Here is a 27,938-nt window from a genome sequence, read left to right on the forward strand (position 1 = left end):
CCTTAAACTCCCCCCCCGCTCCCCGCCACTCCTACGTCACACACAGCACGTCTAAGAAAACGAAAGGTGGTGTATTTATTTAAGAAAGAACGGAGAGTTAACTAGAAACAAGGAGGTGTGGTGGAAACAAATGGTTATGATACAAAACAAAATGCACTCCCACTTTTTGTGCCAAGGTCATTAATAAAAATGTTAAATAAGGTTGGTCCCAAGACTGATTCCTGAGTAACTCCACTAGTAACCTCCCTCCAGCCTGACTGTTCACCTTTCAGTAGGACCCACTGTAGTCTCCCCTTTAATCAGTTTCTTATCCACCTTTCAGTTCTCATATTAATCCCCATCGTCTCCAATTTAATTAATTGCCCATGTGGAACTGTATCAAACGCCTTCCTGAAATGAAGGTAGATTAGTTCTACTGTGTTTCCTTTGTCTAAAAAATCGATTATTGTCTCAAAGAAGGAGAGCCGGTTGGTCTATCAAGATCTACCTTTTGTAAAACCCTCTTTTATTTTATCCCAATTACCGTTTACCTCTATGGCCTTAACAATTTTCTCTTTCAAAATTTGTTCCAAGACCTTGTGTACAATTCAGGTCAAACTAACAAGCCTGTAATCTCGTGGATCACTTTTTTCCTTTCCCTTTCTTAAAAATAGGAACTATATTAGCAATTCTCCAGTCATAGGGTACAACCCCCAAGTTTACAGATTCATTAAAAATCATACAATCTCAGAGTTGGAAGGGCCCTCAGGAGGTATCTAGTCCAACCCCCTGCTCAAAGCAGAACCAATCCCCACTTTTTGCCCCAGATCCCTAAATGGCACCCTCAAGAATTGAACTCACAACCCTGGGTTTAGTAAGCTAATGGTCAAACCACTGAGCTATCCCTCCTTGCTATTGGGCTTGCAATTCCATGTGCCAGGTCTGTTAGTTAATATTTTTGGTTGGAGATTATCTGGGTCACCCAAATTTAGTCCCATTAAGCTGTTTGAGTTTGACTTCCACCTCCCATGTGGTAATTTCTACTGCCATGTTCTCGTTTCCTTACCAAACCTGCCGCTAATCCTCAGCTCCTCATTACCCTTATTAAAAACGGAGGCAAAGTATGTGTTGAGGTATTGGGCCAGGCCTAGATTATCTTTAATCTCACTGTTTAGCAGCCCCACGTTTTCTTTCCTTGAGTTCTTTTTATTTACATGGCAAAAGAACATTTTACTGTTGGCTTTAATTCCCTTTGCAAGGCCCAGCTCTTCTTGGCTTTTGGCCTTTCTCATTTTTCCCTGCGCTTTCTGACAGCCAAGGGGTAGCTTTCCTTGCTGATCCCGCCCATCTTCTGTTGAGACGGATAAATACCCTGCAAGCTGTATGTGTTGTAGTGAGCGTGGCAAATTGGAGATGAGTGAGTTGTTTGCAAAGACCAGGGGAGCGTCTGCTAAGAAGCCTGGGTCACAGCTGCCACCTCTCTAGCTGGGGCAGGGAGCCGGGGCAGAAGCTCTTGTACTTTTTTCGATTTGTTACTCTGTTTTTTCTGTTCTCCCATCCCCCAAGGTCAACCCTGAAATGTAGCCAGCAAACTGTGACGCTAATTTTTGCATCAATTTTCACCCCTTTTTTTTAAATGGTAATAAACACTGAGACATTCCTGAGAAAAACCAAAACTAATGGGCCATGTGAACAGCCCATAGAGCCCTTGGGGTGTAAAGTTAATAGATCCCAAGGCCAGAAGGAACCACGGTGACCATCCAGTCTGACCCCCTGTATAACAGAGGCTGGAGCCCTGCCCCGAAATAACCTCGAGAGCAGATCTGCTAGAAAAAACATCCAGGCTCGATTTTAAAAATTGTCAGGGATGGCAAATCCACCACAATGCTTGGGAAACTGCTCCAGTGGTCTATGACTCTGTTAAATATTTACATCTTATTTCCTGTTTGAATTTCTCAAGCTTCAGCTTCTAGCCACTGGATCGTGTTACACTTTTTCTCCTAGACTAAAGAGCCCATTATTAAATCTCTGTTCCCCACGCAGGTACTTATAGACTGGGATCAAGTTACCCCCAAATCTTCTCTTCATTAAACTGAACTGGAAATCCGGGGGGGGGGGCGCTGCAGTGAGGGTCAGTGGCGGGGCGTGTGTGGTTCATGAATCCCATAGAACAGCCTGTAGCTCCCTGCTTCAGACACAGGCAGGCTGCTGGTTGCAAGGGCTGTTTGAAAGGAGCCCTGGCCCAGACATATTGTTCTTGCTCTGTTTCTGTCTTTATTGCTGGGGCAGGCCTTGCTGGCTGGTTATGATTTCCTGGGCAGCGGGCGAGCACTCCCCTTCCCCCCGCTATGAATGGTGTGACAGGCGGGGTGCTGGAACAAGCTGGACTTGACGTGTTGGCCGTAGTCTCACGATGTGGGCCAGGGTGACGAGGGTTTGTCATCTGATGGGGCCAATAATTGCTGATGCCAGCGGCACTGCCAGCTCCTACAAGCATGTGACACACGGAGCGTGTCCCCGCCTTAGCTGCAGCAGGGTAGCGGTCGCGTTTTCTGCACTGAGCACTGACCCAGGCTGTTGCCTCCTGAGACAAGCATCAGAGAGGGGCAGAGGGCAGGGGACTGACTCAGAGCTGAAGGGGAAATGAGGCAAAGGGGCATGGAACCAACGGGCCCTGATTTCCACAGAGCTGGCCGAGGATCTGGCCCGTCACTGTGATGGGGGGATGGGGGGGGGCGGACACTGTCTTTTAATCAGCAGCTCAGCCTGAGAGATCCAGCCAGGGAGAGAATATTTGCCCCTTCCCCCGCACTCTGAGACAGAACTGGGGGAAGACGCATCCCCTGAGGCCCACCCCAAAGGGTGTGAGGAGGCTGAGAAAGGGCCAGGAGGGGGTGCTCTACTCTTCAAAGGGAAGGACACCCTTGTAGGACAGACAGCGAGAGGGAGAAACGCCCCCTCCCCCCCAGAGATGGCAGTAAGAGAGCAGTGGGGGGCAAACATTCCCTAAGGGCACCATCTGCCTCTCAGCACAGGAGGCTGAGGGAGGGGGATGCCTACTGCTGAGACCCCCAGCCAGAGCTGTGCGCTGTGAGAGGGGACAATGATCCCGCAGCCCCCCCCCCCCCGCCTGCTGGGGCCAAGAGCAATGCGCTGCAGGGAGAGCGGGGGACGGAGTGATTCTTCTCTCCCGTCGCCCCTCACTCCTGCCTGAGACGCTCACAGCAGGGAGTTGCCCTGGCAGAGGCTTGTGAGCTGTTGCACCAGCAGCATCCCAGAACCCAGCCAGCATCACTCCCCCAACCCCCGCCTGCTGGAGCTGTGGGGGTCCTGGGCTCCGGGTGTGGGTGGCAGGGGCCTGGAGCCCACCCTGGGACTCAGACTGCCAAAGGAGACAGAGCCCTCCCTAGGCAGGCAGCACCAGCCCCCCACCCGCTGCCTCCCCCGCTCCTGCTCCCCAGGGCACCGTGTGGGGCTGAGGGCGGGGACGGGGTGTCCTCCAGAGGCAGCTCAGCCCTGGGGGTGTCCACGCTGCAGCTGGGAGTTCCCAGCCTGGCAGAGAGGAAGTGGAAGCAGAGAGGCTGGTCTAGGCACTTCAGGCTCGATCCTGCCGTCCTCACAGGCCAGACTTCCTGCACACTGAAATGGATTGACTGGGGATTTGCCTGTTTGGGGACTGCAGGATTGGGCCCTTCTTGTCCGCTCTGTGGCTGCCTGCCATGTCCTGGCCCAGTGGGAAGCAGAGCGCAGCAAGGTTCACTCCCGGAGCCCAACAATGCAGTTAAAAGGAACGAGGGATGAGGGAAAGAGCCAGACTGGAAGCAGAGCACCTCCTGTAAGCCATGCCGCCAATGCCAGGCAGAGAGCCCATGACCTGCGGCACTCACGGCTGGTCAGTTCCAGGGCCCTCCTCTGCATTTGGTGTCTGCGTGTTGCTGCCTCTCTGTACAGTCAGCCTGGCACTGCATTCTGTCTCCCCTAGGGCACTGGGGGCCCTGCACACGTAGTGCCCCGTGTCCTCCACCGAGAGCCTCGCAATGGCAAGGGAGCAGCTTCCATTCTCCTCCTCCTCTATGCGGAGCCGGGGAGATTCCTGGATAGGGGCATTGTTCCAGAGCCACGTCACCTCCGGGTGGGGAAAACCTGCCAGGGAAGAAGGCCACAGTGATGGGTCAAAGGTCCACCAGGCTACCCAGAATTTTGGGACATTTTATTTGACCCTACTGGGTCTCCCAAGTTGGGTGTCACATCACAGCCTCTCAGGTCCCTAATCACCCTGCACGCAGTGCCGCACTGCTGTGTCCTCTACCAGGGACACACACATTCAGCAGCATGGCGCCTAACACCATGCCAGGTGTTAGTCCAGTACAAGATAACCACCTAGTGCATCAACGCCCCCTTTCCTAGAGTACCAAGGTATCCCAAGAAAGTCTCATCCAAGCAGCAATGCTGCTTAGCTTGTGAGAGTTCAAAGCACACAGCTGTGCAGCCCCCATTCGTGCACAAGGCTCCCCCTGTTGCACAAGAGTGATTTAGGCCCTGCAGAGCCTGTCCTTGAGGGTGAGCACCCTGCCAGGGGACATGCTCCAAGGTCATTCCAAGGACTTCAGTCATTGAGGGGGTGGGAATAGCCTTGCAGGCTTTCATAGGAAGTTACCTTCAACGTGACACTGGAGGCAGGTACTGCTGCCTTCCGTTGCTACTTGGTCCTTCAGCGGCTCCAAGAAGCTGGGCCCCTGCTCCATCTGCTGTGGCAGGAAGGTGAAGATCTGATCCTCTTCCTGGCTGTGGCCCAGCTCTGGGGACCGGGGACGGTGGTGGGGCGAAGCGACATGTTAATAGGCGAAGATTCATATGCAGAGCAGATGGCTGCAAAAATCTGAGTCTATTGATTATAAAACTAGAACGATCCAAAAATGAACATGGCCCACACGGATCAAAGAGTTCACGGACTGACAAACTGATAGGTCTAACGGGCAGAAGGGACCATGGTGATCAGCGCAATCTTATGGTGGCCTGTGTTATACAGGAGATCAGACTAGCTGAATTAATCCCCGTTTGAACTAGAGCAAATCAACAAAACATCCAGTCTTGTTTAAAAATCTCCAGCGATGGAGAATCCGCCACGACCCTGGGCAAGTTGTTCCAATGGTTAATTACCCTCACTGTTAATAATGTACATCTTATTTCCAGCCTGAATTTGGCCAGTTTCAACTTCCAGCCATTGGCTCTTGTCATAGCTTTGTCTGCTCGACTGAAGAGCCAGTTACCAAATATTTGTTCCCATGCAGGTACTTATAGGCTGCGATCAAGTCACCCCGTAACCTTCTCTTTGTTAAAACAGGTTGAGCTCCTTAAGTCTATCACTACAAGGCATGTTTTATCAATATCCTTCCTGAATTGTTGACACCAGAACTGGACACCCTATCAGCTCAACAAGCCAGTCAATTGATCAGTCAAATAATGTCAATTGACTGCCTATTATTTGACCATGGCCAAATATTACAGCAAGAATGCCCTGATGTAGGTAATGGCCTATCTTTTTTCATTGCATCATGGTGCTCTCTGTTGGCAAGTCTACTTAAAATGTCTTGACCACACACTTCAATACATGCTATTGCCCCTTTTTGGGAAAAAGCCGAACTAATTGAAAGTTGAGCATCTTGACTGGCTGGAATCTTCTAGAGCAGACACCCTAGGCCTATCTTTATTTGTATACCAGGCCATCAGTGTACATGGTGGTTTACAAAGCACATTAAATATGGAAAAAGACATGGTCCCTGCCTCGAAGAGTCTACAGTCTACCCTGACTAGACAAACACGTAGAACTCAACTCCCAAGGGAGTGGGGGAGGGAGAAGAGGGGTCACAGTCACTAACCCTCCTCCCCCAACATAAAGAGAACAGATGCACAGCCATTAAGTAGCTTGAAGAGTCTGTTATAGCAGGGGGTTGGACTAGATGACCTCCTGAGGTCCCTTCCAACCCTGATATTCTAGGATTCTAGTTGCTCTGGGTGTTTTATTTCTGTTTAATTTCATTCCTCTTTTGTAACTACAGCTGGTAATTATTTTCCTTTTTAAAGCTTCATTTCATTGTTTCACATTTTTCAGAGTTAAAAATCTTGGTTTTTGTAATTAGGTCCAAGTATCTGAGGGCAAGTCTGCATGACCGCACTACCCTGGCACACCTGCGCCACTGTCGTGCACCTGGTGAAGACGCGCTCTCCCGTCGGCTACTCCACCTCCAGGAGAGGCGGATGCTATGTGGGCAGGAGAGCGTCTCCCGCCAACATGTGGACACCGCTTTAAGTCGATGTAACTTACGTTGCTCAGGGGGGTGTCGTTTTCACACCCCTGAGTGACGCAAGTTACATCGACTTAAGCAGCAGTGGAGACCAGCCCTAAGTCTCACCGATTGGAGGCCACAAATTCTTACTTTATTTTGTTACTGTTCTAATAATTAGCGTTTTAAAATATTTTACCATTTTTGAGACTATTTGACCAATTAGTCAAACATCTAACCCTAACATCTTCCAGCAGCGGTTGTACTAAATGCAATTGAACAGGGCATAGTCACCAAGCGGGTATATTTCTCCTGGGGTCCCACAGGGATTAGTTCTTGGCCATACACTATTTAATATTTGTATCAATGTCCTAGAAGATAAAATCCTCACCGATAAAGTTTGCAAGTCACACAAAGATTGGAGGAATGGTAAATAAGGAAGAGGACAGGTCACTGAGAGCGAGATCAACAACATGCATTTCATATAGCTAGATGAACACAGGACAGGGGACTGTATCCTGGGAAGGAGGGACTCTGAGAAGACTCAGAGGTCATAGTGAATAATCAGCTGAACATGGGCTCCCAGTGCGACGCTACGGCCAAAAGGGCAAATGCCATCCTGGGAAACATGAACAAGGTTATATTACCTTTGTATTTGGCACTGGTGTGATGCCACAGGTGTGTCCAGCTCTGGTGTCCCCAGTTCCAGAAGGATGTTGGTAAATTGGAGCGGGTTCAGAGAAGAACCATGAAAATGAATAAAGGATTAGAACACCTGCCTTACAGTGAGAGACTGGAGGAGCCCCATCTAGGCCATGAGGGAGATTCGCACACCCAAGCCATTCTTTTTAGGTGAAAAATCTAAGGAACTGTCTCAGACTGAGGTGTAAACAGGAAATTTTGGAACAAATGGATAAATTAGACAGTAATAAGTCACCAGGCCCAGATGGTGTCACCCAAGGGTTCTGAAGGAACTCAGATGTGAAACTGCAGCACTAGTAAGTGTTGTATGTGTCCTATTGCTTAACTCAGCCTCTGTACCAGATGACAAGAGGATAGCTAATGTGATGCCAATTTTTAACAAAGGCTCCAGAGGTGATCCTGGTAGTTACAGGATGGTAAGCCTGACTTCAGTACCAGGAAAATTGGCTGAAACTATACTAAAGAACAGAATTATCAGACAGGTGATGAACACGATATGTTGGGGAAGAGGCAATCATGCCTCACCAGTCTCTTAGAATTCTTTGAGGGGGTCAACAAGCACGTGGACCAGGGTGATCCAGTGGATATAGTATACCTGGACTTTCAGAAAGCCTTTGACAAAGTCTCTCACCGAAGACTTAAGCAGTCATGGGATAAGAAGGAAGATCTTCTCATGGATCAGTAATGGTTAAAAGATAGAAAACAAAGGGCAGGAATAAATTTCACAGTGGAGACATAAATAGCGGGGTCCCCCGCAGTGTTCCCTCTAATTTTTTACATCCTTGTGCGGAATGAATTTTGTTATGTGCACCAATATGGAGGTGATGTGTGGCGGGGGTGGGGGCCAAGGGGTTTGGAGTGTGAGAGGGGACTCAGGGCTGGGGCAGAGGGCTCTGGCTGGGAGTGAGGGCTCCGCGCTGGGGCCAGGGATGAGGGGTTTGGGGTGCAGGCTGCCCTGGGGCTGCAGCGGGGAGAGAGGACTGCCCCCCAGCTCTCTCTTGCTGCAGCAGCCCAGGGCTGGGGGAGAGGTGTGTTTCCAGCCCAGGCCCTGTGGCTGCGCACCTGTGTGGCCCTTGATAGCCTGTTGTGTGGCCGCATGGCCACGCAGCTTAGAGGGATCTTAGGTCCCTTAGGGATCTGTACTGGGACCAGTGCTGTTCAACCTAGTCATAAATGATCTGGAAAAGGGGGTGAGGTGGCAACATTTGCCGATGATCCTAAACTGCTCAAAAAAGTTAAGTTCAAAGCAGATTGCGAAGCGTTACAAAAGGATCTCACAAAACTGGGTGAGTGGGCAAGAAAATAGGAGATGAAATTTAATGTTGATAAATGCAAAGTAATGCACATTGGAAAACATAATCCCAACTCTACATATAAAATGATGGGGGCTAAATTAGCTGTTACCACTCAAAGAGATCTTGGAGTCTTTATGGAGAGCTCTCTGAAAACATCTGCTCAATGTGCAGCGGCAGTCAAAAAAGCGAACAGGATGTTAAGAACCATTAGGAAAGGGACAGCTGAGAAGACAGAAAATATCATAATGCCACAATATACATTCATGGTCCTCCCATCTCAAAAGAGATATTAGAATTGGTAAAAAACAGAGAGGGCCACCAAAATGATTAGGGGCCATAAATAGCTTCCATATGAGGAGAGATTAATAAGACTAGGATTTTTCAGCTTGGAAAAGAGACGACTAAGCGGGGCGGAATATAATAGAGGTCTATAAAATCATGACTGTTGTGGAGAAATTAATGGGGAAGTGTTATTTACCCCTTCACAGAACACAAGAACCAGGGGTCACCAATGAAGTTAACAGGCAGCAGGTTTAAAAACAAACATAAGGAAATATTTCTTCACACAACGGACAGTCAGTCAACCTGGGGAACTCATTGGCAGGGGATTTTGTGAAGGCTAAAAGTATAACTGGGTTCAAAAAAGAACAAGATAAGTTCATGGAGGACAGGTCCATCAATGGCTATTAGCCAAGACAGTCAGGGATGCAACCCCATGCTCCGGGTGTCCCTAGGCCTCCGACTGCCAGATGCTGGGACTGGAGGACAGGGGATGGATCACTCAGTGAATTTCCCTATTCTGTTCATTCCCTCTAAAGCATCTGGCACTGATCACTATCAGAGACCAGATACCGGGCTAGATGGACCACGGGTCTGACCCAGTGTGGCCGTTCTTAAGTTCTTATTTACCTTATCAAAGAGAAGATTAAGGGGTGACTTGATGACAGCATGCAGGTACCTACCTGAGGAGGAGATTTCTAATCGGAGAGGGCTCTTCAACCTAGCAGACAAAGTGCTAACAAGATCCAATGGCTGGAAGATGAAGCTGGACACACGCACAGCAGAAATAAGGCACGCATTGCTAACAGTGAAGGTAATTAACCCCTGAAACAACCGTACCGAGGGCTGTGATGGATTCTCCATCACTGCAAGTTTTTAATTAAGATTCGATACCTTTTCTGAAAGATCTGCAATGGCAACTAGTGGACTCTAAGCGGGAATCAATTCAAGGAAGTCCTATGCTGTGTCATGCAGGGGGGCTCACTGGATGATCACAGGGGTCCCTTCTGGTCTTAAAACAAAAAAACCTATGAATCCATGAAAAAACTCAGGCAAGATGGCAGTGAAGTCAATGGGTCAAGGAAAAATCATTTTGAACAACTAGCCAGCCCCACAACATCTCCTTCCCTTGAGGGCATCTGCCTTAGCTTGCCAAGATGGACCTCCGTCCTAGAGTTCTTCCATGCTGCTCAACAAACTAGATATCTAACAAGTGACAGATAGCCCAAATGCTGCTAAAATGCCTTCTCCCAGCTCTAGCTAGCAACAGACTGAGGGATGTCCATACACTGAGGTTAGATTACTGTAGTTCTCTATGTACCAGGAGGAAATGCAGCCATGCAAGACCTCCAGCTGGTTCTGCAGACACCAGCTCACCAGTTAAGTGGCATATGTTTAACAAAGCCCATCACTCCAGGACTCATTGTCAACAGCCTGATCCTCCAAGCCTGCAGTAGATGGGCTTGGACTGCTCCAGAGACGACCTCTCTCCATGATGAGGCTCCACCAGGATGGTGATGTTCCCCAGGCACAACGGGATTGTTAACACAGTGGGCGTTGGGAGGACACATCATCCAGAGCTTTCCCACAATTAATTTAAACCCAGACTGGTCGGCCTGCCTGTGGCCAGAGAACCATGGGGGAACTAAGCCTCTTCTGTCTCTCAGCACCGAGCTGCCATTTCACAAGGGTGAATGTGGGAACAACGAAGCCAGGAGTGGAGCGGGAGTCAGCTGGGTGGGGAAATCGGGGGATCGCAGCAGGTGGGCTCTGAGGCAGAGGCTGGCATGGTGGGTGCGGGGGGACAGCCTGGGGGCTGGAGGAGATGGTGGGTGGGCAGGCGAGGCTGCTGGTCGCGTGGAGGTGGGAGCCGTGGTTGGGTGAGCTGGTAGATGTCACAGGGAGGGCAGGGCTAACTGAGTCAAAGAGCCCCGGGGCGCAGACAAGGAGCCTATGCCAGTTGTGTGTGTGGGGGGTGTGTGTGTGTGTGATTAACACATTCTGACAGGCTGGGCCATTACCTCCCTTCTCCTGGGCACTGGGGGTGGTCACCGGGTCATCCAGCTTGTGGGCCAGCCGGGACATTCTCCGCAGGGCCAGCACGGCGTTGCCTGTTTTCTAGAGAGGAAAGAAGCAGTGAAGGTTCCTAGAGGAAAAATCCCAGCTGGCTGGGAACGAGCGACCACTCCCCTACCCCCTCAGGTCCCGAGCACAGGCTGGCCAGTGCCGAAGGGCAGGAGACCTCTCTGCCCCCAGAGGACAGCGGCATGGGCATCCCCGGCTCCACGGCAGAGGGGAGCTCTCTCCTGAAGCCCCTTTCCCAACCAGGCCATTGCACGGCCCCCCGCAGAGCGCGGGCCACACGCTGTCCAGCAGGCAGAGTGCAGCCCCAACGCCAGCAGAGACGGCATCAAAACTGGCACCAAGCGCACCTGCCACTTCTGGCGGGCCAGGAATCGCCTCATCCTCTCCCTGGACAGAACCTTCCTGTCGCTCTGCTCAGTCTTCCGCAGCCAGGGGTGCACGAGGGCCTGGTCGCTGGGCAGCCGGCAACTGGGGGCGACAACATTGAGGGAGATGGGCAGTGATCTCCGCATTGGGCTCCAGGCTCTGTGGCCTGGCAGGAGGTCAAGTCAGTGACAGCTCAGCCCTCACAGGCCCCATTGCCTGGGCTCCAATCCTGGGAAGCAGGATGCTCTGGTCTTGGTGTGAGCTGAGGGGGCCAAAGAGCAAGGGGGTGGCAATGCCTCTTTGGCTCCTGCTCCCACAGGCATGCTGCCCTCCCCAGAGGCTCCATGGGCACGGGGCCCTATGTGCCTTCTGGGATTTCCATTTATCCCAGTGTTGCCAACTCTTGATGTTCTGCAGTGACCACGGTACATGGCCATTGCAGAGCCCATTTGGAGATGCCAGGAGAAACTCTAGCCTCTCACAAAGCTCAGCCGTACCAGAAGCCAGCAGAGTTTGTCCCCTCCACTCGCTGCCCCACAAGGAGGGTGGGGAGGGGAGCAAAGAGCCAGCAGCTCAGTAAGCCCCCACACCACTGGGAGCAATGGGGACAGGATGGTGCCTCTGCTGCTCTCTCTTGCCCCCAGCACCTGCCTGGATAGTGGGTGTCACGGAGTGTGGGGGAGTCCAGGCCCTGCCCCCCTCTTCCTGGGATCCACTGAGACTCTCAGCCAGCCAGTAAAACAGAAGGTTTATTGGACAACAGGAACACAGTCCAAAACAGAGCTTGTGGGCACACCCAGGACCCCTCAGTCAAGTCCTTCTGGGGGAGCAGGCAGCTTAGACCCCAGCCCTGGGGTTCCCTGCGTTCCTCCACCCAGCCCCAAACTGCAAACTAACACCCCCCTCCCCAGTAGGGTCTCTCCTGCAGCCTGTCTTCACATTCCTGGGCAGAGGTGTTACCTCCCCCTCCCGGCTCAGGTGACAGGCTCTCAGGACTCCCACCCCCAGGGCACATTCCCAGGTCAACACTCCCCTCTCCCTGCTGCATCACGTCGTCACAGTGATAGAGCAGGGTTAGGAGCTCCTGGAGCTGCCCCCCAGGTCCTGGAAAGGGGGTGAAGAACAGGAGGAGCAGCAGAGGTGATGCTGGGGGATGGGGGGAGGAAAGAATAATTAAAAATTGAAGTGAATTATATTTAGCTATTGGGACAATTATGAGATTTTATTAAAAGCTAAAAAATTTATGGCAATTGCTAGATAATGCATATAGGTATTGTGACAAAGCTCTGTCCTTGTCTCCGTGGGTCCTGCGTTTCCTGGCGGATTTCACTGTGACCCTCCACATAGCCCTTCTCTCTCTAGAGGCAAGGGTCACAGCTTACTGAGCCATTTTCATCATAAGCCAGCAAAGGAGATGAGGAGATGAGGAGAAGCTACCCTCCCTTGCACAGTCTCTGTTGTCTCCCAGTCTCAGTGATTAATCAGGGGCAAAGCGGGGAGCCTGGGCCCGCCCCCTACTCCAGGACCCTAATAGTATCAGTAGCTGATTTTTTAGAAACAGGATGCTTATAATTCCCTGGGCCACTTCCCCACAGCAGCCCCCACTTCCTCAAGATCCACTTCACCCTGGTCTCCTTCCTTGTGCCTGATATGGTTTGTGTTTGCTCAGTCTCTCCAGCAGCACGACTTCCTGCTACAGCTCCTGACACATGCACCCACCTGACTAACTGGGAGGCTTTTAACTAGTTTCAGCCAGCCCCTGATTGGCTTCAGGTGTCCCAATCAACCTAGCTGTCCTCCCTGCCTTTTGGAAAGATCTTAATTGGCCCCAAGTGTCTTAATTGACCTGGAACAGCTGCCATTTGCTTAACCTGGTAACAGGGATTTGTTTAGCCTGTGGCTAATATATCTATCTCCCACTACTTTACTATAGCCATCAGGCCTTGCCCCATCACAGAATGTAGGTGTTACCAAAAGTATACAAAGAGAAGAAGGGTTTAAAGTTATTTTTGAAATACTTTGATTCTGACTGAACTGATTATTTTAAAAACTAATATTTGGGGGGTTATAAATATAGTCACTGCACTGACATACAGAAAACTCAGAGGTGCTTGGGGTTGTAAAGATATTCTTGCATGGAGAGCTCTGGGCCACTCACATAAACCTTGATTGAAAAATACTAGGAGACTGTGATACGGATAGAGAGCACTTTGTAGTTTCTCGGGTGTTTGCAACATCCTTTCTGGGGAGTGTGCGTCTCTCAGTTATCAAAGCCTAAGTCTCACCAAGTTCACTCTAAGTCCAGCCTGCTCAAAACTGTGTTCCCACTATTCAAAGTTGGTTTGCAGGGCCTCCCAATCTTCTGCACATATCACTAAGTCATCAGCAAATAGCAAATTCCAAGGCTCCCTTCATATAGTCTCACTTATCACATCCAAGACAATGGCAAACAAAACAGGGCTCAGCGCTGAGCCCTGGTGCAGGCCAGCATTTTCTAGAAATTCTCTACAGGAGTCCCATTTGGTTTTGGCTGTGGTAGTCATGCCATTGCATGTAGCCTGGACAAGACAAACACATCCTTCCAGCACACTGCTCTGACACTAACTCAACCAAACTAATTCTCTCGGGACATGACTGTACACCTTCCCCAAGTCCACAAAGACCATCTCTTTTCTCTGAACTTCTCCATAAGGATTCATAGACCATACAGAGCATCAGTTGTACTCCTTCCCAGTGGAAATCCACACTGACCTTTCCAAATTTCAACTCTTCCACAGAGATGCTTTTCAATATTCTTCTCCCATATTTTCATAGCATATGACATCAGCTTCATTGGGCAATAATTAGCATACAGTATAATATCTCCTCTATGTTTAAAACTGGGCACCGCAAAGATTTTATGCCATTCATTTGGCATTTTGTCTTTCTTAAGAATATAATTGAACAGACTTGTAAAATATGTTCTGCCTTCCCTTCCCCATGACTTCAGCGCATCCACCCGTATTTCACCTGGCCCAGGTGCACTCTCATTTTCTCAAGTGCCTCTACAATCTCTTCCTCCTGCTTGCAGTCTATCACGCCCCGGTTTGGCTCACATGTTCTTAGTTCCTTCAGTTCTCCTCATTCATCACTCTTTCAAAACAGTCACTCTGGACTTCAGCGATTGATTCACCATTCGTTTGCAATGTACCCCGCTCATTTTAACAGGAGAAAACTCGTTCACATTCCCCTTTGATTTCTCTCTTGCCTTAGAGAGTTAGTAGGTGGTCTTTTCTCCCTCATATCCTCCTAGTCAGTTACCCAGCTTGTCATTTGTAGCCATTAACAGCAGCATTACAATGATATTGAAATAAGTCTCGTCACTTAGGACTAACCCAAATAAAACAAAGACTTAACCATTTTGTATCAGCTCCATTCTAATTCTCCTTGAGCATATCTGAACCCTCCAGATTACAGCACGTCTCCATCTGAGTGCACACACACACACACACACGAGTAGAGGGGAGTTAAAGTCAAGACAGACTAAAACTCATGGCTTGATTATGTTTTTTAAATCATGATTGGTGGGGCCAGTCTCAGGATTTTTAAGGATCTGACTCATGGTCTTTGATGTCTCGAGGTTGCCAATGCTGTTATCAGGCACACATTCGCACAACCTGTGGAATTCTTTGCCGGCAGATGTTGTGAAGGCCAAGACTATAACAGGATTCAAAAAAGAACTAGACAAGTTCATGGAGGATCGGTCCATCAGTGGCTATTAGCCAGGCTGGGCAGGGATGGTGTCCCTAGCCTCTGCTTGCCAGGAGCTGGGAATGGGCGACAGGGGATGGATCACTTGATGATTCCCTGTTCTGTTCATTCCCGCTGGGGCCACTGTCAGAAGACAGGGTACTGGGCTAGAGGGACCATTGGTCTGACCCAGTATAGCCGTTCTTATGTTTTTATCCAGCGTCACCCATTCTCCCAGGCATTGGCAAACCCCCTGGGCTCCTATCCCCACCCCCAGGGAGGCCTGTCTCCCCATGGAAGGTGTCCCTCCCAACCACCTACTCAGGGCTGGAGGAGGAGGTATGTGTGTTGGGAAGGGCCAACCTCACAGTCCGCAGCCACAGCTCTGCACCTGGTGCCGCTCCACCCCACCCCCTTGGAGTGCTCTTTCTGCCCCCCTCCCCGAACACTCTGGGTAGTACCGCTTCTCCCTCCCCGCAACATCAGCAGCTCTACCGGCTGTCTTTCTGCAGTAGCTCGCTGATGAAGTCCTTGGCCTCCTGGGAGATCTCCGAGAAGGTCTCCTCATCAAACTCCCACTGGGCAGCCGTGATGTTGTGCAGCGTCTCCATGTCACTGTTCCCCTGGAAGGGGGAGTCCCCACTCAGCCTGGGGAGCAAGAGAAGAGGCTGTTACTCGCTCAGCCGGGACCTCTGCCCCAAAGGCTGTTAATGGGCAGCAACGTACAGGATGTAGCAGATCACGCCGATGCTCCACATGTCCGTGGTGAATCCCACTGGCTCAAAGGCGATCACTTCCGGGGCCATGAACTCCGGGGTGCCGTGCATCACCTTCACGGGGCTCTTTGGATCTGAAGGGGCAAGATAAGAGCAGTCCAGCATCCCCATCCCTGCAGACCGTGCTTCCCCCAGCCACAGCAAGGGATCAGCACAGCCTCCCGTGTCCATGTCTCCGGGATCCCCCATTGCAATGTGCTGCCGCAGCGATTACCCACACGCGCAGGGTAGCAGCACCGAGAGCCCAGAACTGATACTGGAGCCCATTGTGCAAGGTGCTGCACAGTAGGAGACAGGCCCTGCCCAAAGAGCTGACAGCCTGGATCCACAAAGGGCAGAAGGGGAAACAGCGGTACAGGGAGACTCGCCCAGGGTCACCTGGGATAGAGAGCTGGTCTACTCCAGCTCATACAGCTCTGAAGGGCCAGCCTGACACCAAAGTCAGGTGCATTGACTGACCATGCCCGGGGAGCTGGTGTGCTGGGGAAGAAGGGACTGCAGACTAGCAGGGACTGTCCCTTGTCTCAGCCCAGCAGGAGCTGGGGAGCTGGTTTTGTGCTCTCCAGTGCCAAGGTGCATGGGCAGAACCCAGATATTTGCATCCCAGGTGGCATGTAACTGAAATGGAGCTGGAGCTGAATTTGCAATAAAGATGGGGAATCTACTTGGCAGGTTGACAGCACCTTGCTTCTGTGGGTCTCCAGTGCTCTGCAGTCAGTCAGAAACAAAGCCCCCCAACTCCCCTGCAAGGGCCACGTCACTACCCTCACGTTACAGACAGGGAGACAAAGCACAGAGGGGCTGTGACATGCCAGCAGTAGAGCTGGGAATAGACCCTGGTCCCCTGAGCACCAGCCCACTGCCCTGCCCAGTGTCTTAGCTCTACAAAAGTGGGCAGGAAATATTGCAGGAAAGTCCCTGTAGCTCCAAACGCCCCAACACCAGCCTTTCTGGGGGTTTCAGCTTCCAGCCAGAGCCAGGGAGGTGCATTGCAAAGACACAGCCACAGAAGCAAGCCGAGGCTCAAGGCATCCTGAAGAGACCGGCGGATTGGGCGAGCCCTCGCCATAGCTGGGGGGGCAATCTGCCGGGACGCCGGGCACTGGCAGCTCCGACTGACTTCAGCGCCCCCAAGAGCCAGGCCCCAGGAGCGTTGTGGGGACTCCCCAGTGTGGAAAGTTTGGTTGCAGTTTTGGGCAAAGGGTCAGGCTGGTTATTTCCTGGGACCCCTCTGCCCACCCCTATTCCAGACACATGGGGAAGTCCCCACTTGTTGGCCCGGATTCAGCAAGGTTTGAAACACAAGCTCTGCTGAAGAGGGACGGACTCAGGAACATACTTCAGGTTAAGCACGTGCAGCAGCACTTTGCTGAATCGGGGCCTCTCCCCCTGTGGAGGCAGCGTTCGCTCCGGGACAGGGAGATCCCAGGACAGGGCTCCCCAGCCGGGCCCTTCTGGCTCACCCAGTCTCCGTGCCAGGCCAAAGTCGATGATTTTGACCCAGTGGCTGCTTGTGTTGACACAGACGATGTTCTCGGGTTTGAGGTCCAGGTGGACGATGCTCTGGCGATGGACGTACTGGATCCCCTCCAGGATCTGCCTCATGTACTGAATGCTGGTGGGCTCCGTGTGCTCGAAGTCGTCATCCACAATCCTCTCAAAGAGCTCCCCGCCCGCGACGCTGCCGGGAGCAGAGGGGGAGTCTGTCCTAGGAATTCACTCCGAGGGACGGCTTTATCTTGTGCCCAAGGCAGTGCCGGCCCAGACCCCACTGCCCAGGGACCTGGCTCAGGCACTAAACTCAACTAACAAGTACATGGAGAAGCCGCTTGGACACAAGGAGCAGGGAGCAAAGACACCCAACCAAGTCAAATCTGGAAATCTGTGCAAACAGCCCTCCCCCACCCTGAACCCTCTCTTCCCGGTAGGGGATGGAGGCTGGAGCCCTGGGCACTGGCCCATCTGGAAATCCCATAGTTTGCAGTCCCTTCTTGACGGTAAAGTCTCCGGTGGGAAGAGGCCAGGGCAGGGGTTCTGTAGAGGCTAGATTTGCACCACCCATGCTGCAGCCGCCTGAACTCCTAATGCCAGAAAGCGGGGTGGGGGGCTCAGCCGACGCTGCCCACTTCAGGGCTCAGCCTCCCATTCAACTTCGATTGACCGTCTGCAAGCCCCCACGGGCACACGCACCAGAATACATGGAGCCCAGGGCAGCAGGGACGGAGCCTGCGGAGGTGGGCTGTCTGCTATCCCCTTCGAGGTGCAGCCTGAACACCTGTGCACAGAGCAGTCCCCTTCGCCCCCCACCCCCACGCCGTGTCCCTGGCGGCGAGCGAGACCCCCGCTCCCACCGCCCTGTACCTGCCCAGCACGCCCCGCTCACTATTCCATCACCATCACCAGCTCCGCCCGGCTCTGGAAGGCCGCAAGGCACTGCACCAGCCTGGGGTGATGCAGCAGGTTCATCAGCTCCACCTCCCCGCAGGCTGCCTCCCGCTCCTTGGGCGTCCGCGTCCGGAAGTATTTCCCTGCCCAGATCTTCCCAGTGGCCTTCTCCTGCAGCTTGTAAACCATCCCGAACTTCCCACTGGGAGAGACGAGAAGGAGGGACTGTCTCCTGCTTCCCGCCCAGCAAGGCAGCTTGCACTTCCGTGCCTGGCCTGCTGGGGCAGCAGCTTGCAGTGGGAATGGGGAGCTCCAGGCCAGCTCCTAGGTGTATCCCAGCAGCACCCAGATTTGAACTAGACAGCTGGGGATCCCCAGAGAGAACTGGACAGAACAGACCATAGCTAGTAAAGCTGGCAGACAGCGACAATGAAAGTCGATTGTCAGCTCTTTGGGGCAAGGACTGTCTTTTCGTTCAGTGTCTGTACAGCGCCTGGCACGCCAGGGGCCTGGGCCAGGACTGGATCTCCTAGGTGCTATGGCAGTGGTCCCCAAACTGTGGGATGCGCCCCCCCCAAGGGGCGAGTGGAGTAATATTCTGGGGGTGCAGCGGGGCCCGGGCTAGCCCCAATGGGGGGCAGGGAGGAAGTGTCACCCAGCTCTGCCTCCAGCCCAGCTCCAGTCCTGTGCCCAGCTGTGGCCCCGGTTGTATGCTGCATATGCCTAAGGACGGCCCTGTGGCCAATCACGACAAAGCAAGGAGATACAGGAAAACGGGGCCCGAGGCCAGGAGCTTCAGCTATCCCATCCGTTCATACAGCTAGAAAACCCTGGTCATTTACATCGACACCTTCCTGTCCCCCAGCCAGCTCGGCCCATCACCGTGGCCTCTGAGCACCTGCATGGCTTTACAGATTAGCTGCATTAATACTCAGAGGTCTGGTTGTGCCGCATGCCGCAGACACAGTGAGGACTGCCTCTGCCCAGAGAGTTTGTAATGTGAATGGCCAAGGGGTGGAAGGGAAAACAGCGAGGCAGAGAAGGGAAGCGACTTGCCTGAGGTCACCCAGCAGGTCAAGGACAGGACCTGGAAGAGAACTCAGGTCTCCTGTTGCCCAGCCCTGCAGCCTCTCCATTACACTCTGCCATAAACACACACAGAACCAGAACAGGGAGGGCCCCCTTCCCTGCCCTCCCCGAGACATTTCTGCTGCGCAAGCCAGAGCCACAGGGCATCTCTGGGGACAAGACTGTCCCGGCACTGCAGAGTCCGGTTGTTGCAGATGAACCCCACCATCGACTTACGCCCCAAGTTTCTCGAGCTGGGTGTAGAGGTCCGAAGCCTTCTCCATGGTGTTTACTGTAACGGTGTGGTATTCAAAAGCCTCCTTGCTTCTCCCACCTGCAGGGAGAGAGACAGGGCTGAGTGGTGACAAGCAGCTGAGTGACACATTAGCAAGGATCCCAGCCTGATACGAGGGAAGGGCAGACAGAAGACTCCTGTGTGTGTCTCTTTCTGTCCTCCGCTATCCTCTTATCCTCGCTCTCTCTCAGCTTTTCTCCTGGTCCCGAGACCAGCCACGCCTGGCAGCACCAGCAGGATGGGAGGAGACGGCCCATCCAGCTTTGTCCTGCTTGAGCAGGACTAATGCAGGAAAAGGGACCTGCAGATATTGTCTCAGACTGGGGAAGGGAGCCATGGTCCAGAGCAACAGCTGCCATGCTAGCCCAGAGCATCTGTCTCAGGCTGACCTGCTGCTTTGGACTCCGAAAACTTCTGTATTTCTCCCAACTTTTCTCTTCTCCCCCTTTGCCTTCCTGCTTTTGACAAGACAAAGTAACCACCAATCACAGAGATCCACTCGCAATTCAGTAGCGGAACTAGCCCTTTCCTTCCCAGGGCTGTCTGGAAGCATAAGAGGCTCTGTCCAATATCCTCTTTCTGGAGCAGGGTGTGACGAAGTGGAAATGTTCTGTTATATTTTTATGATTCCTAGGTGTGCCTCAGTTTCCCCTCTGTACTTTGCTACCCAGTGGCGGTGAAAGGGTAAAAAGCTGCCCTTGGCACAGCAGGCAACATGGGGGCGGGGTGTCAGGTGACTGCCTGGGTGGGATGAATGGGTCGTTAATGGCCTGGCTGAAATGGACCCATATCAGTGGAGGGTCCACAAAGATCATGGAAGCCCCACAACTGAGAAATTGACACTTATCCCGGGGAATCTCCGGCAGGTGGAGCACGGGAACTCAACAAGGGCGTGCAGGAGCTGGACAATGGACCGAAAGGTGTTGGGTGGCTGGAATCCCTGGGGGGGAGGGATCGCTCAGTGGTTTGAGCATTGGCCTGCTAAACCCAGGGCTGCGAGTTCAATCCTTGAGGGGGCCATTTGGGATCTGGGGCAAAATTGGGGATTGGTCCTGCTTTGAGCAGGGGGTTGGACTAGATACCTCCTGAGGTCCCTTCCAACCCTGATATTCTATGATTCTAATACAGGTGAGCTCTTGGGAGAAACGTGGCAGGTCTCAGCTGGGACTGACACAGAGAGACCCAGAGGGGATCCCAGGCAGCTTGGCTGCGTGCAGCACCCGGACTCATCTTATCCTTTGCTGCTCTGTGCTGACCCCAGGACTTCCCAGTGCTGCGTCCAGCTGACTGACAAACCCTGCTCTGTTCTGAAAAGGCTGCCAGGCCTCACTGCAAATACTTGCCGAGGGGCTTTGGTCCCTGAAGAGTGTAAACATCTGTAACCAGGAGGCTGTCTCACTCACTGGGCAGAGGCTCAGCCTTGGAGGTGTGGCCTTAGGGAAGAGCGGGACCCCTTGGGTGACCGGCACACTGAAGGGGCTCCTCCAAAGGACGGTTTAAAGCTGGGGAGGAGCTCAGATCCTTCTGGATCTGGGACAGAGGAACTTGGTGGAGTTTGGATTAAATTGGTTTTGCAGAACCATTCGATTTCAACCTCAAATGCTTTAGGTTTTGTTCCTCTCTCTCTCCCCCTCCCCCCAACCTACCATATCTAGACCTGGGCAGGAAGCGTTTGGTGTGTTTGCCATGGGACTAAGCAGGCCAAGGTCTCTGTACTCAAACCAAAGCCCAACCCATGTTTAACTATTTGGTGTTGTGCAGTGGACGTGGTCATGTTAACACCTTTGACTCTCTGGGACCAATTATTCCATCCAAATGAACCCAACAGAGACTAGGTTGGGTTTGTGTTGGGCAGGGTCTAAATCCTGGGTCACAAGCACATGGAGGCTGGGACCATGTCTGTGCAGTCCGTACAGCTCCTAGCACAAACCGGGTCCCTAGGCACTGCGGCAACGTGAGAAACAGGGTGGGACGGAGCTGGAGTGGAGTGAGAGGATGAGGGTGACCATGGAGACAGGGGAGATCCAGGGACAGGAGGAGTTGGGGGCAGGGAGACAAGAAACCTTATCGGCGCCATGGGAGAGGGAGGGCAGGGAGCCAGCACTGCTCACTGGTAGTCACAGGCCCTGCACCCCCCACAATTTGGGGCAATTCTCTGTTAGTTCAGTAGGGCCCGAGATGTTTGGTTCCCACTGGCTCAGCATGGCCATGGCGTGCTCCATCGCGACAGCTCTGCCATTCCCATCACCCACAGATTTGTTACGTTCAAACCAGAGTTGATTTAGTTCCACTCCTGTTACACTTTGCAAAATAAACTCTAAACACTGGGCTCAGGTGCCCCTGGCTGGGCAGAGCCCCCCCGATCTGGGTCTGGCTTGGCCTGCCCATTGGGCAAATAGCTAACGACCTCCCCTTGTCAAAGGCGTCATAGCTGCTTGAAGGGTTTGTAAGTTCATTTCCCCAATGGCAGTCGTGGTGGCTGCCCCAGGCAGTGGCAGGGACAGGGTGGGAGGGACTGAAAGGTGTCAGCCCTCTCATTCAGCACCTTACCTTCTCCTTGGGACATCCTAACCACTCCTGGCTGGGGGCGCTGAGCCCGTAGGTGCTGGCAGCTCAGACCTGGCACTGGTTCTCCCCTCAGGACTCCAGACAGCTCTGCCCCTGCTAGGGGGCAAGTCCTGCTCAGCGTGTGTCACTCCCACGTCCTGACCCACTGGGCTTCCACCAGGTACTCTGGACCGCGCTCCCTGTCGTAACACGGGCTGGCCCAGGGCAGGCTGAGCAACTGGACAGACAGTAAAAAGAAAAGGAGTACTTGTGGCACCTTAGAGACTAACCAATTTGTTTGAGCATAAGTGGGGATGCAGAGGGCTTCCCGGCTGGTGGCTTGGACTGCCTGAAACCCACAGGGGAAGGAAGGAGGATGTTACTGGAATGGGACAGGAAGACTGGGCCCAAGCAGAACATGGAGGGATCCAGGCTCTGGTACCTCCCACTCATCCCCACCCAGGAGGCCAGGGTCCCAGGTATGTGGGGCTCTCTCGTCCACCCTCTGCAGCCTGGCAGGTGGCAAGGAGCCACGACGTGAAATACATACACTAGGGGGGCTGGCTGTCATATCACTGTCCCTTCTGAGAGGGGACCCCTGCGAGAGGGACACACACAGCCCGGCTCCCTGCCACCCAGCACCTTGAGCCATCCCCTGCAAAGCGACCCACTCTGATCCGGCAGCACCTCACACCCACACTGCACAGGGGAGTGATGGCACCAAGTGCCGGGCTGCAGAGAATCAGCTTTCTGGGGAGCAGAACTCCCTGAGAACAGCCTGACCACCTCCCTCGGCCCCTAGGCAGGCACTTCAGGCTCCAGGGCCCCTGCCAGCTGGGTCCAGTTGCCCAGAGTGCCCTGTGGGGCTACCTGCTGTAACCAGGGTGTCACCTGGAACCCAGCCTCGGCCCTTTCCAGGGTAAAGTGTGTGAGCGGGACCCTTATGGGAAATCTGCGAGGAGCCACTCCCTGCTTGTCCGGGCAGAACAGGACAGCCAGCCACAGGAGCACAGTGCCCCCGACTGTGCGAGCAGCCTGCCATTTGGTTAGCACTTGCTCCGCTCGCTGCATGGCACCAGCAGGGCCCTGCGCCCGTCTCTGCTCCTTTACAAGGTACAAAGACGGCTGGGAAATTCGTTTAAACTCTCTTCCCCTCGCCCATTAGAAATTCAGGTCTTGTCTGCCCCGGAAGATCCTATGGGCAACTGGAGAACTGGCAGGACCATGACATTTCAGATACCAAAGATGTGACACCTGTTTTGAGATAAGAAGCAATTTTAAGAACACCTATTTCTCCCCAACCTCTTTGAGCTCATCATCAGAAGCAAACTCCCCACAGACCAGGACACACCAACTCAAGCACCGCCAGACCCGGCCAGAACAAGGGAGGCCAAACCTGCAGCCATATCTCCACAGCTACAATGATCAGCCCCCTCCCCTCCCCACACACCCCTTTCATAATCCACGGGTCCTACACATGCCTATCACACGTGTGACGTACCTCATCCAGCGCACTAAATGCCCCAATGACAACTGTGTGGGTGAAACCAGACAAGCACGACGCTCTGGAATGAACTCACACAGGAAAACAATAAAAAACGAAAACACCCTGTCACCTGTGGGTGGGCACTTTTCACAAAGCGATCACTCATCCTCAGAGGAAACCTGCGCAACACTCACTGCTAGACACTGAAAACCCTGGACTGAACAGAGACACTGCATGACAAACACTCCTGGTTCAGAATCACCGGCCCTTCCAACTAAGGACGAAGGGAACTTCCAGGCCCCACCTCAGAGCCTCCAAAGAGTCCTCTGCCAGCGCCATATTGCTCAGGTATTTAAAAAGAAAAGAAAAGCAGCAGCAGAATAGCAAAAACTCTAGCAAAAGCTAGACTCCTTCCAGGCCTCCCTGCACCAGAGAGAAGCCAGCAAGGGCCATCCCCTTTCTAGAGGCCAACATTAATCCACTCCCCAGACCAATGCAGCAGCCTCACAATCAATGAGAAGGTCTCTTCTCCAGGCCAGCCCAGGACAGGTGGAGCTCAGGAAGAGCCGCCATAAGCCTGGCACCCGCCCACAACAGCGAGGCCGATGTGATGGTGCTCACTCCCCGTCCTGTCCAAACGGCATTTGGCAGCCAGAGCTGGCTGCATGCGTGTCCCGGTGCTGCCTGTCTCTGTGGTGTCCAGCGGGGAGCTGGAGTCACTGGTGATCAGTCAGAAACGGAGAAGAACAAGGGGGGGGGGCGCTCAGTGCCAGGGCATCCACATCAGCCACTGGCACTGATGCAACTGGCAGTGGGCCCCCTTCCTGGCAGAACGGGCACGGACAGCAACTGGGCTCCTCTCAGCTCGAGAGCTGGTTCACCTGCTGAGATCCATTGGCTGCTGACTCGCATCCTAGGGGGGCCTCCTGGACCGTCAAGAGCCCTGTAAGAGCCTGGCTTGCCCTGAGGGCAGAGAGCCTGGGGCTGAGCCCCACCCAGGGGGAATCAGGCACTGCCCCATAAAGGGCAGAAGGTGGCTGCAGTAAAGTGGGAGGGCCAGGCCTAAGTGGTGACAAAGTCTGGCTGGGAAAAGCCCCAAGCAGGGTTAGTGTGGAAATCCCTCCAAGCAGGGAGGCTGGGAGAGAGCCCGACTAAGCAGGGAAGAGAGAGAGAGACCACGAGGGGAAGGTGGGAGCTTAGGCTGTAGGGAGGCAGCCCAAGAAGCCTCAAGGTTGGAAATGGCCCAGGCCAAAGTACAACCCAGGCCAAGGAGCAGACTGGGCTCTGGCCCAGAACCCAGCGCAGAAGGTGGGGCTGGGTTCCCTTGCTGGCTCCAGGCAAGTGGGGGTACAAGTCCAGTGCAGAGATTATTGGGCCCAGTGGGGGTGCTGCAGGCTGAGGGAGGGGCCCAGAGAACATGGAAGGATTTTCTTTGTGTTCAAGGCATTTAGGAACTTCTAGTTTGTAGAGCCGTGACCCAGGAGTGGGTGGACTTAAGAGGGTAACGCCCAGCCCAAGACCCAAGTTACTGGGAGAGATACTGCCACAGTGCCGGAGCCCGTCGGCAGGGGGCGCTAGACGAGCCGCGAGAGCTGTTATGCCAAATCGGCCAATGCGGGGCTGCCAAGCGGTGAGTGAACTGGTTCACACGCCCCCACGGGGCCAGAGAGTGGGGTGCAGTCCTGTCAAGCGCCCGGGGCCTCGGAAGCTTGCGAGATCCACCCCCAGGCCAGGGTGCAAGGCAGGGAGCGGCTCCTCGCAGATTTCCCATCAGGGCCCCGCTCCATCCCAGTCCACCCTCCCCTCAGCACGGAGGCAGCCCTTCATTGCTGCTGCTCTGGGGGATAGACTCCGGCCCATAACACACTGAACAACATGCACAGCGAGCAGCCGGCGTAAAGACCCCACGTGCCGTGCTCTGGACACTGCACTGTCCCACTAGAGCCAAGAGTTTGGTAGGAAGAGGCCGAGGTGAGATACCAGCGATGGGGGTTACCATGGCAGCCCAGTCGTCCTTGTTAAAGGAAATACCTCAATTGTGCCCCTGAGGCCTAAGCACCAACCCCCCCAGCAGTACCCCGGCTGGGTCGTCGATGGGGACTAAGCCCAGGACCGTGACCCTCTGTGCTGCTTGATCGAAGGGAGCTCTGCGGGCTCATGACCCTCTTTGTTTCTCCCCACCGGAGGGGACGAGAGCCGGGCTGCCTTGGCTCGGGGTGCACGGGGGAGCAGGGCAATTTGCAGGAGAGCGGCTGGTCACGCCCAGCAGGGACTCCACAGTGCAGATCCCACGCTGTGGCCATTCTGTCTGGATCCAACCACCACCAGCTGCTGGACCTGTCCAATCTGGCTCCAAACTCTGTGCCTGGCTCCAAACTCCCAGCTCTGATCCCCCCCGCACTCCATAGGGCCCTGCCCCACACATGCCAGAGCAGAGCAGAGTAGCTGCTGGTACTGGGGAAATCAGAACGCAGCTCACCTGTCTCCTCTCTCACCCAGGAGGCAGCAATGGGTGGGGTTCTCCCAATGTAGTGCACCTGCCCCGCCCTCCCCCCACGTGGGGGCCAGCAGTCTCAGGCGATCACCTGGAGCAAGCCATGGTGGTGTCTGTTAGCCCCACTCAAGCTCCCTCCGCTACAGCAAGGTCCCTGCACTCGGGGGGAGTGGGGAGCTTCTCCAAAAGCTGGCTGGGGATGATGGGTTTGGGGTGCAGGAAGGGACTCCGGGATAGGGGGTGGGGCCAAGAGGTTCAGAGTGTGCAAGGGGGCTCCAGGCTGGAACAGGGAGTTGGGGTGCAGGAGGGGGTAGGGACTCTGGGCTGGGGGTGTGGGCTCCGGGGTGGGGCCAGGGATGAGGGGTTTGGGGTGCTGGAGGGGCTCAGGAATAGGGCAGGAGGTGCAGGCTCCAGGAGGGACTTTGGGTGTGGGAGGGGGCTCAGGGCTGTGGGAGGGGGCTGGAGCGTGGGAGGTGCGGGCTCTGGGCAGTGCTGACCTCCCTCTGGCTCCTAGGTGGAGGCTCCGTGCGCTGCCCCTGCCCCCGCAGCTCCCATTGGCTGCGGTTCCTGGCCAATGGGCACTGTGGAGCCAGCACGCAGGGCGGGGGCAGCATGCAGAGCCCTTGGGGCTGCCCCCGAGCTGGAGGGACATGCTGTCCGCTTCCCAGGAGCCACGTGGAGCAGGGCAGGGAGCCCGCCTGCACCACACCAGCTGGACTTCTAAGCTGTGCTGTCTGGAGCCACCAGGGTCCCTTTTCGACCAGCTCGAAAACCAGACACCTGGCAACCCTACTGTGCCCCCCACCTCCCTAGGAAGGTGCACCCCACAGTTTGGGGACCACTGCGGCAAGGATACTGACCTCCCCCCTGTAAAGCACTTTGGGATCTGTGGATGAAGCACTCTGTGCAAGAGGGAGCAAACGGGGGCCTGACCCTCTTTGGGCAGCCCTCCCACTGGCTTGCAGGATTGAACTCCAGGATAGAGCACAAACCTCCCAGGCGGTCAAGGGAGTGAGCAGGCCCTTTGTTACCCGGGGCATCTGATCCGGAAGCAGACTGGGTGCCCAGCAGTTCGTCTGAGCGCTGAGAAGGAAGGGCTCTCCTTTGGCTTCTGTATTAGGGAGCAGCTAGCTCTCCTCAGCGGCTGTCAGAACCAGGTGAGGAGCGAGTCTTGGACTAGCGGATTCAAAGACAAGGGGCCCGAACCTCCGCTGACCCCTGCCCTGTGCAACCAGTCAGAGCAGCATGGGGACACTTTGCACTGGTCAGGGAGAGGGCAGGGAACAGAGGGTACGGTCGTGCGACTGGAGTGTGGGTGGGCGCACTGACGCTAGCTTTAATCTACATAGTGCGGTAAGGAGCATGGTGACGACGGGGGGCACAGGCTATCCACCCCAGTCCAAGCTTGCCAGGTAGCCTGGGTACGTACTCTGTTGGCTCACCTAGGCGGGGGTCTGTGCCACCCCCCTTCACCGCTATTGTTACCTCTGCTCGCTCAATTACAGCTCGCCCAGGCGTGCCCAGAGCAGCAGGCCCTGGGGTGCCTGGTCCACACAGGTCCTGCGGGCAGCATTAGCTCTGCCTGCCACCCCTCAGGCCCATGCTCACCCTGGCAGCGGGGTGCAAGAAGAGCAGGGCTCTTTGTACCCACAACAAAGGACAGCGCCCAGGAATGGGAGCAGCTCCTGATAAGGCTCCTCGCCGGCTGAGGTGCCCGCTGAGAACTTGGGCTGGGATTCCTTCTCGCCGCTGGAGCAGGTGCCTCACCCAGAGCCCGGGCCCCAGAGCAGAGAGAAGGCACCCAGCCCCGTCCAGCCCCGGCACGCTTGGGGAACGCGGCTTGCTCCCCAACGGAAAGGCAGCAAGGAGACAACAGGGCCTAGCAGCTGAAGCAATGGGCAGGCGCAGGGCAGGGCTGAGGTTCCTCTCAGCTGTGCCGCTGACTTGCTCTGTGAGCCTGGGGGGTGCCAGGAGCTCTCTGTGCCTCCCCCCCACTACGAGACCCCGAATGGGGAGCCCAACGCATTCTCGCCCCTCCCTGCTGTCAAGTGCCACCGACCTGCTGCTGAGTCTGCGTGCTGGGGAGGTCGCTGGCTCCAGGCAGGGAAAACAGCGCCTGCCTCTGCTATGCCACTACCAAGCCGCACGGGAACAATGGCTTAATTAGC

The 27,938-nt window shown here is 54.3% G+C and overlaps 1 protein-coding gene across 1 annotated transcript; it reads right to left on the bottom strand.

The window, feature by feature from the left end:
* Window positions 1–27,938, bottom strand: LOC140903986 (myosin light chain kinase, smooth muscle-like). The gene is made up of 11 exons (XM_073326064.1): window positions 27,830–27,938; window positions 21,794–22,028; window positions 19,186–19,282; window positions 17,879–18,082; window positions 16,959–17,176; window positions 15,446–15,569; window positions 15,215–15,367; window positions 10,972–11,092; window positions 10,561–10,657; window positions 4,637–4,777; window positions 1–4,122 (listed from the first exon to the last, which is right to left on the bottom strand). The coding sequence occupies exons 2-11, from the start codon at window positions 21,807–21,809 to the stop codon at window positions 3,863–3,865; spliced, it is 1,431 nt and encodes a 476-aa protein (XP_073182165.1). The 5' UTR covers window positions 21,810–22,028; window positions 27,830–27,938; the 3' UTR covers window positions 1–3,862.

Source organism: Lepidochelys kempii, chromosome 27 (genome assembly GCF_965140265.1).
Source record: "Lepidochelys kempii isolate rLepKem1 chromosome 27, rLepKem1.hap2, whole genome shotgun sequence".
Taxonomy (NCBI): domain Eukaryota; kingdom Metazoa; phylum Chordata; order Testudines; family Cheloniidae; genus Lepidochelys; species Lepidochelys kempii.

Excerpts from the sequence above, each read along its gene's own strand:
- LOC140903986 (XM_073326064.1), bottom strand. Across the intron at positions 15,570-16,958 it reads TGGCCTGGCACGGAGACTGG|ATCCAAAGAGCCCCGTGAAG; the intron begins GTGAGCCAGAAG and ends TTGCCCCTTCAG. Across the intron at positions 4,123-4,636 it reads CCTCCAGTGTCACGTTGAAG|GTTTTCCCCACCCGGAGGTG; the intron begins GTAACTTCCTAT and ends CTTCCCTGGCAG.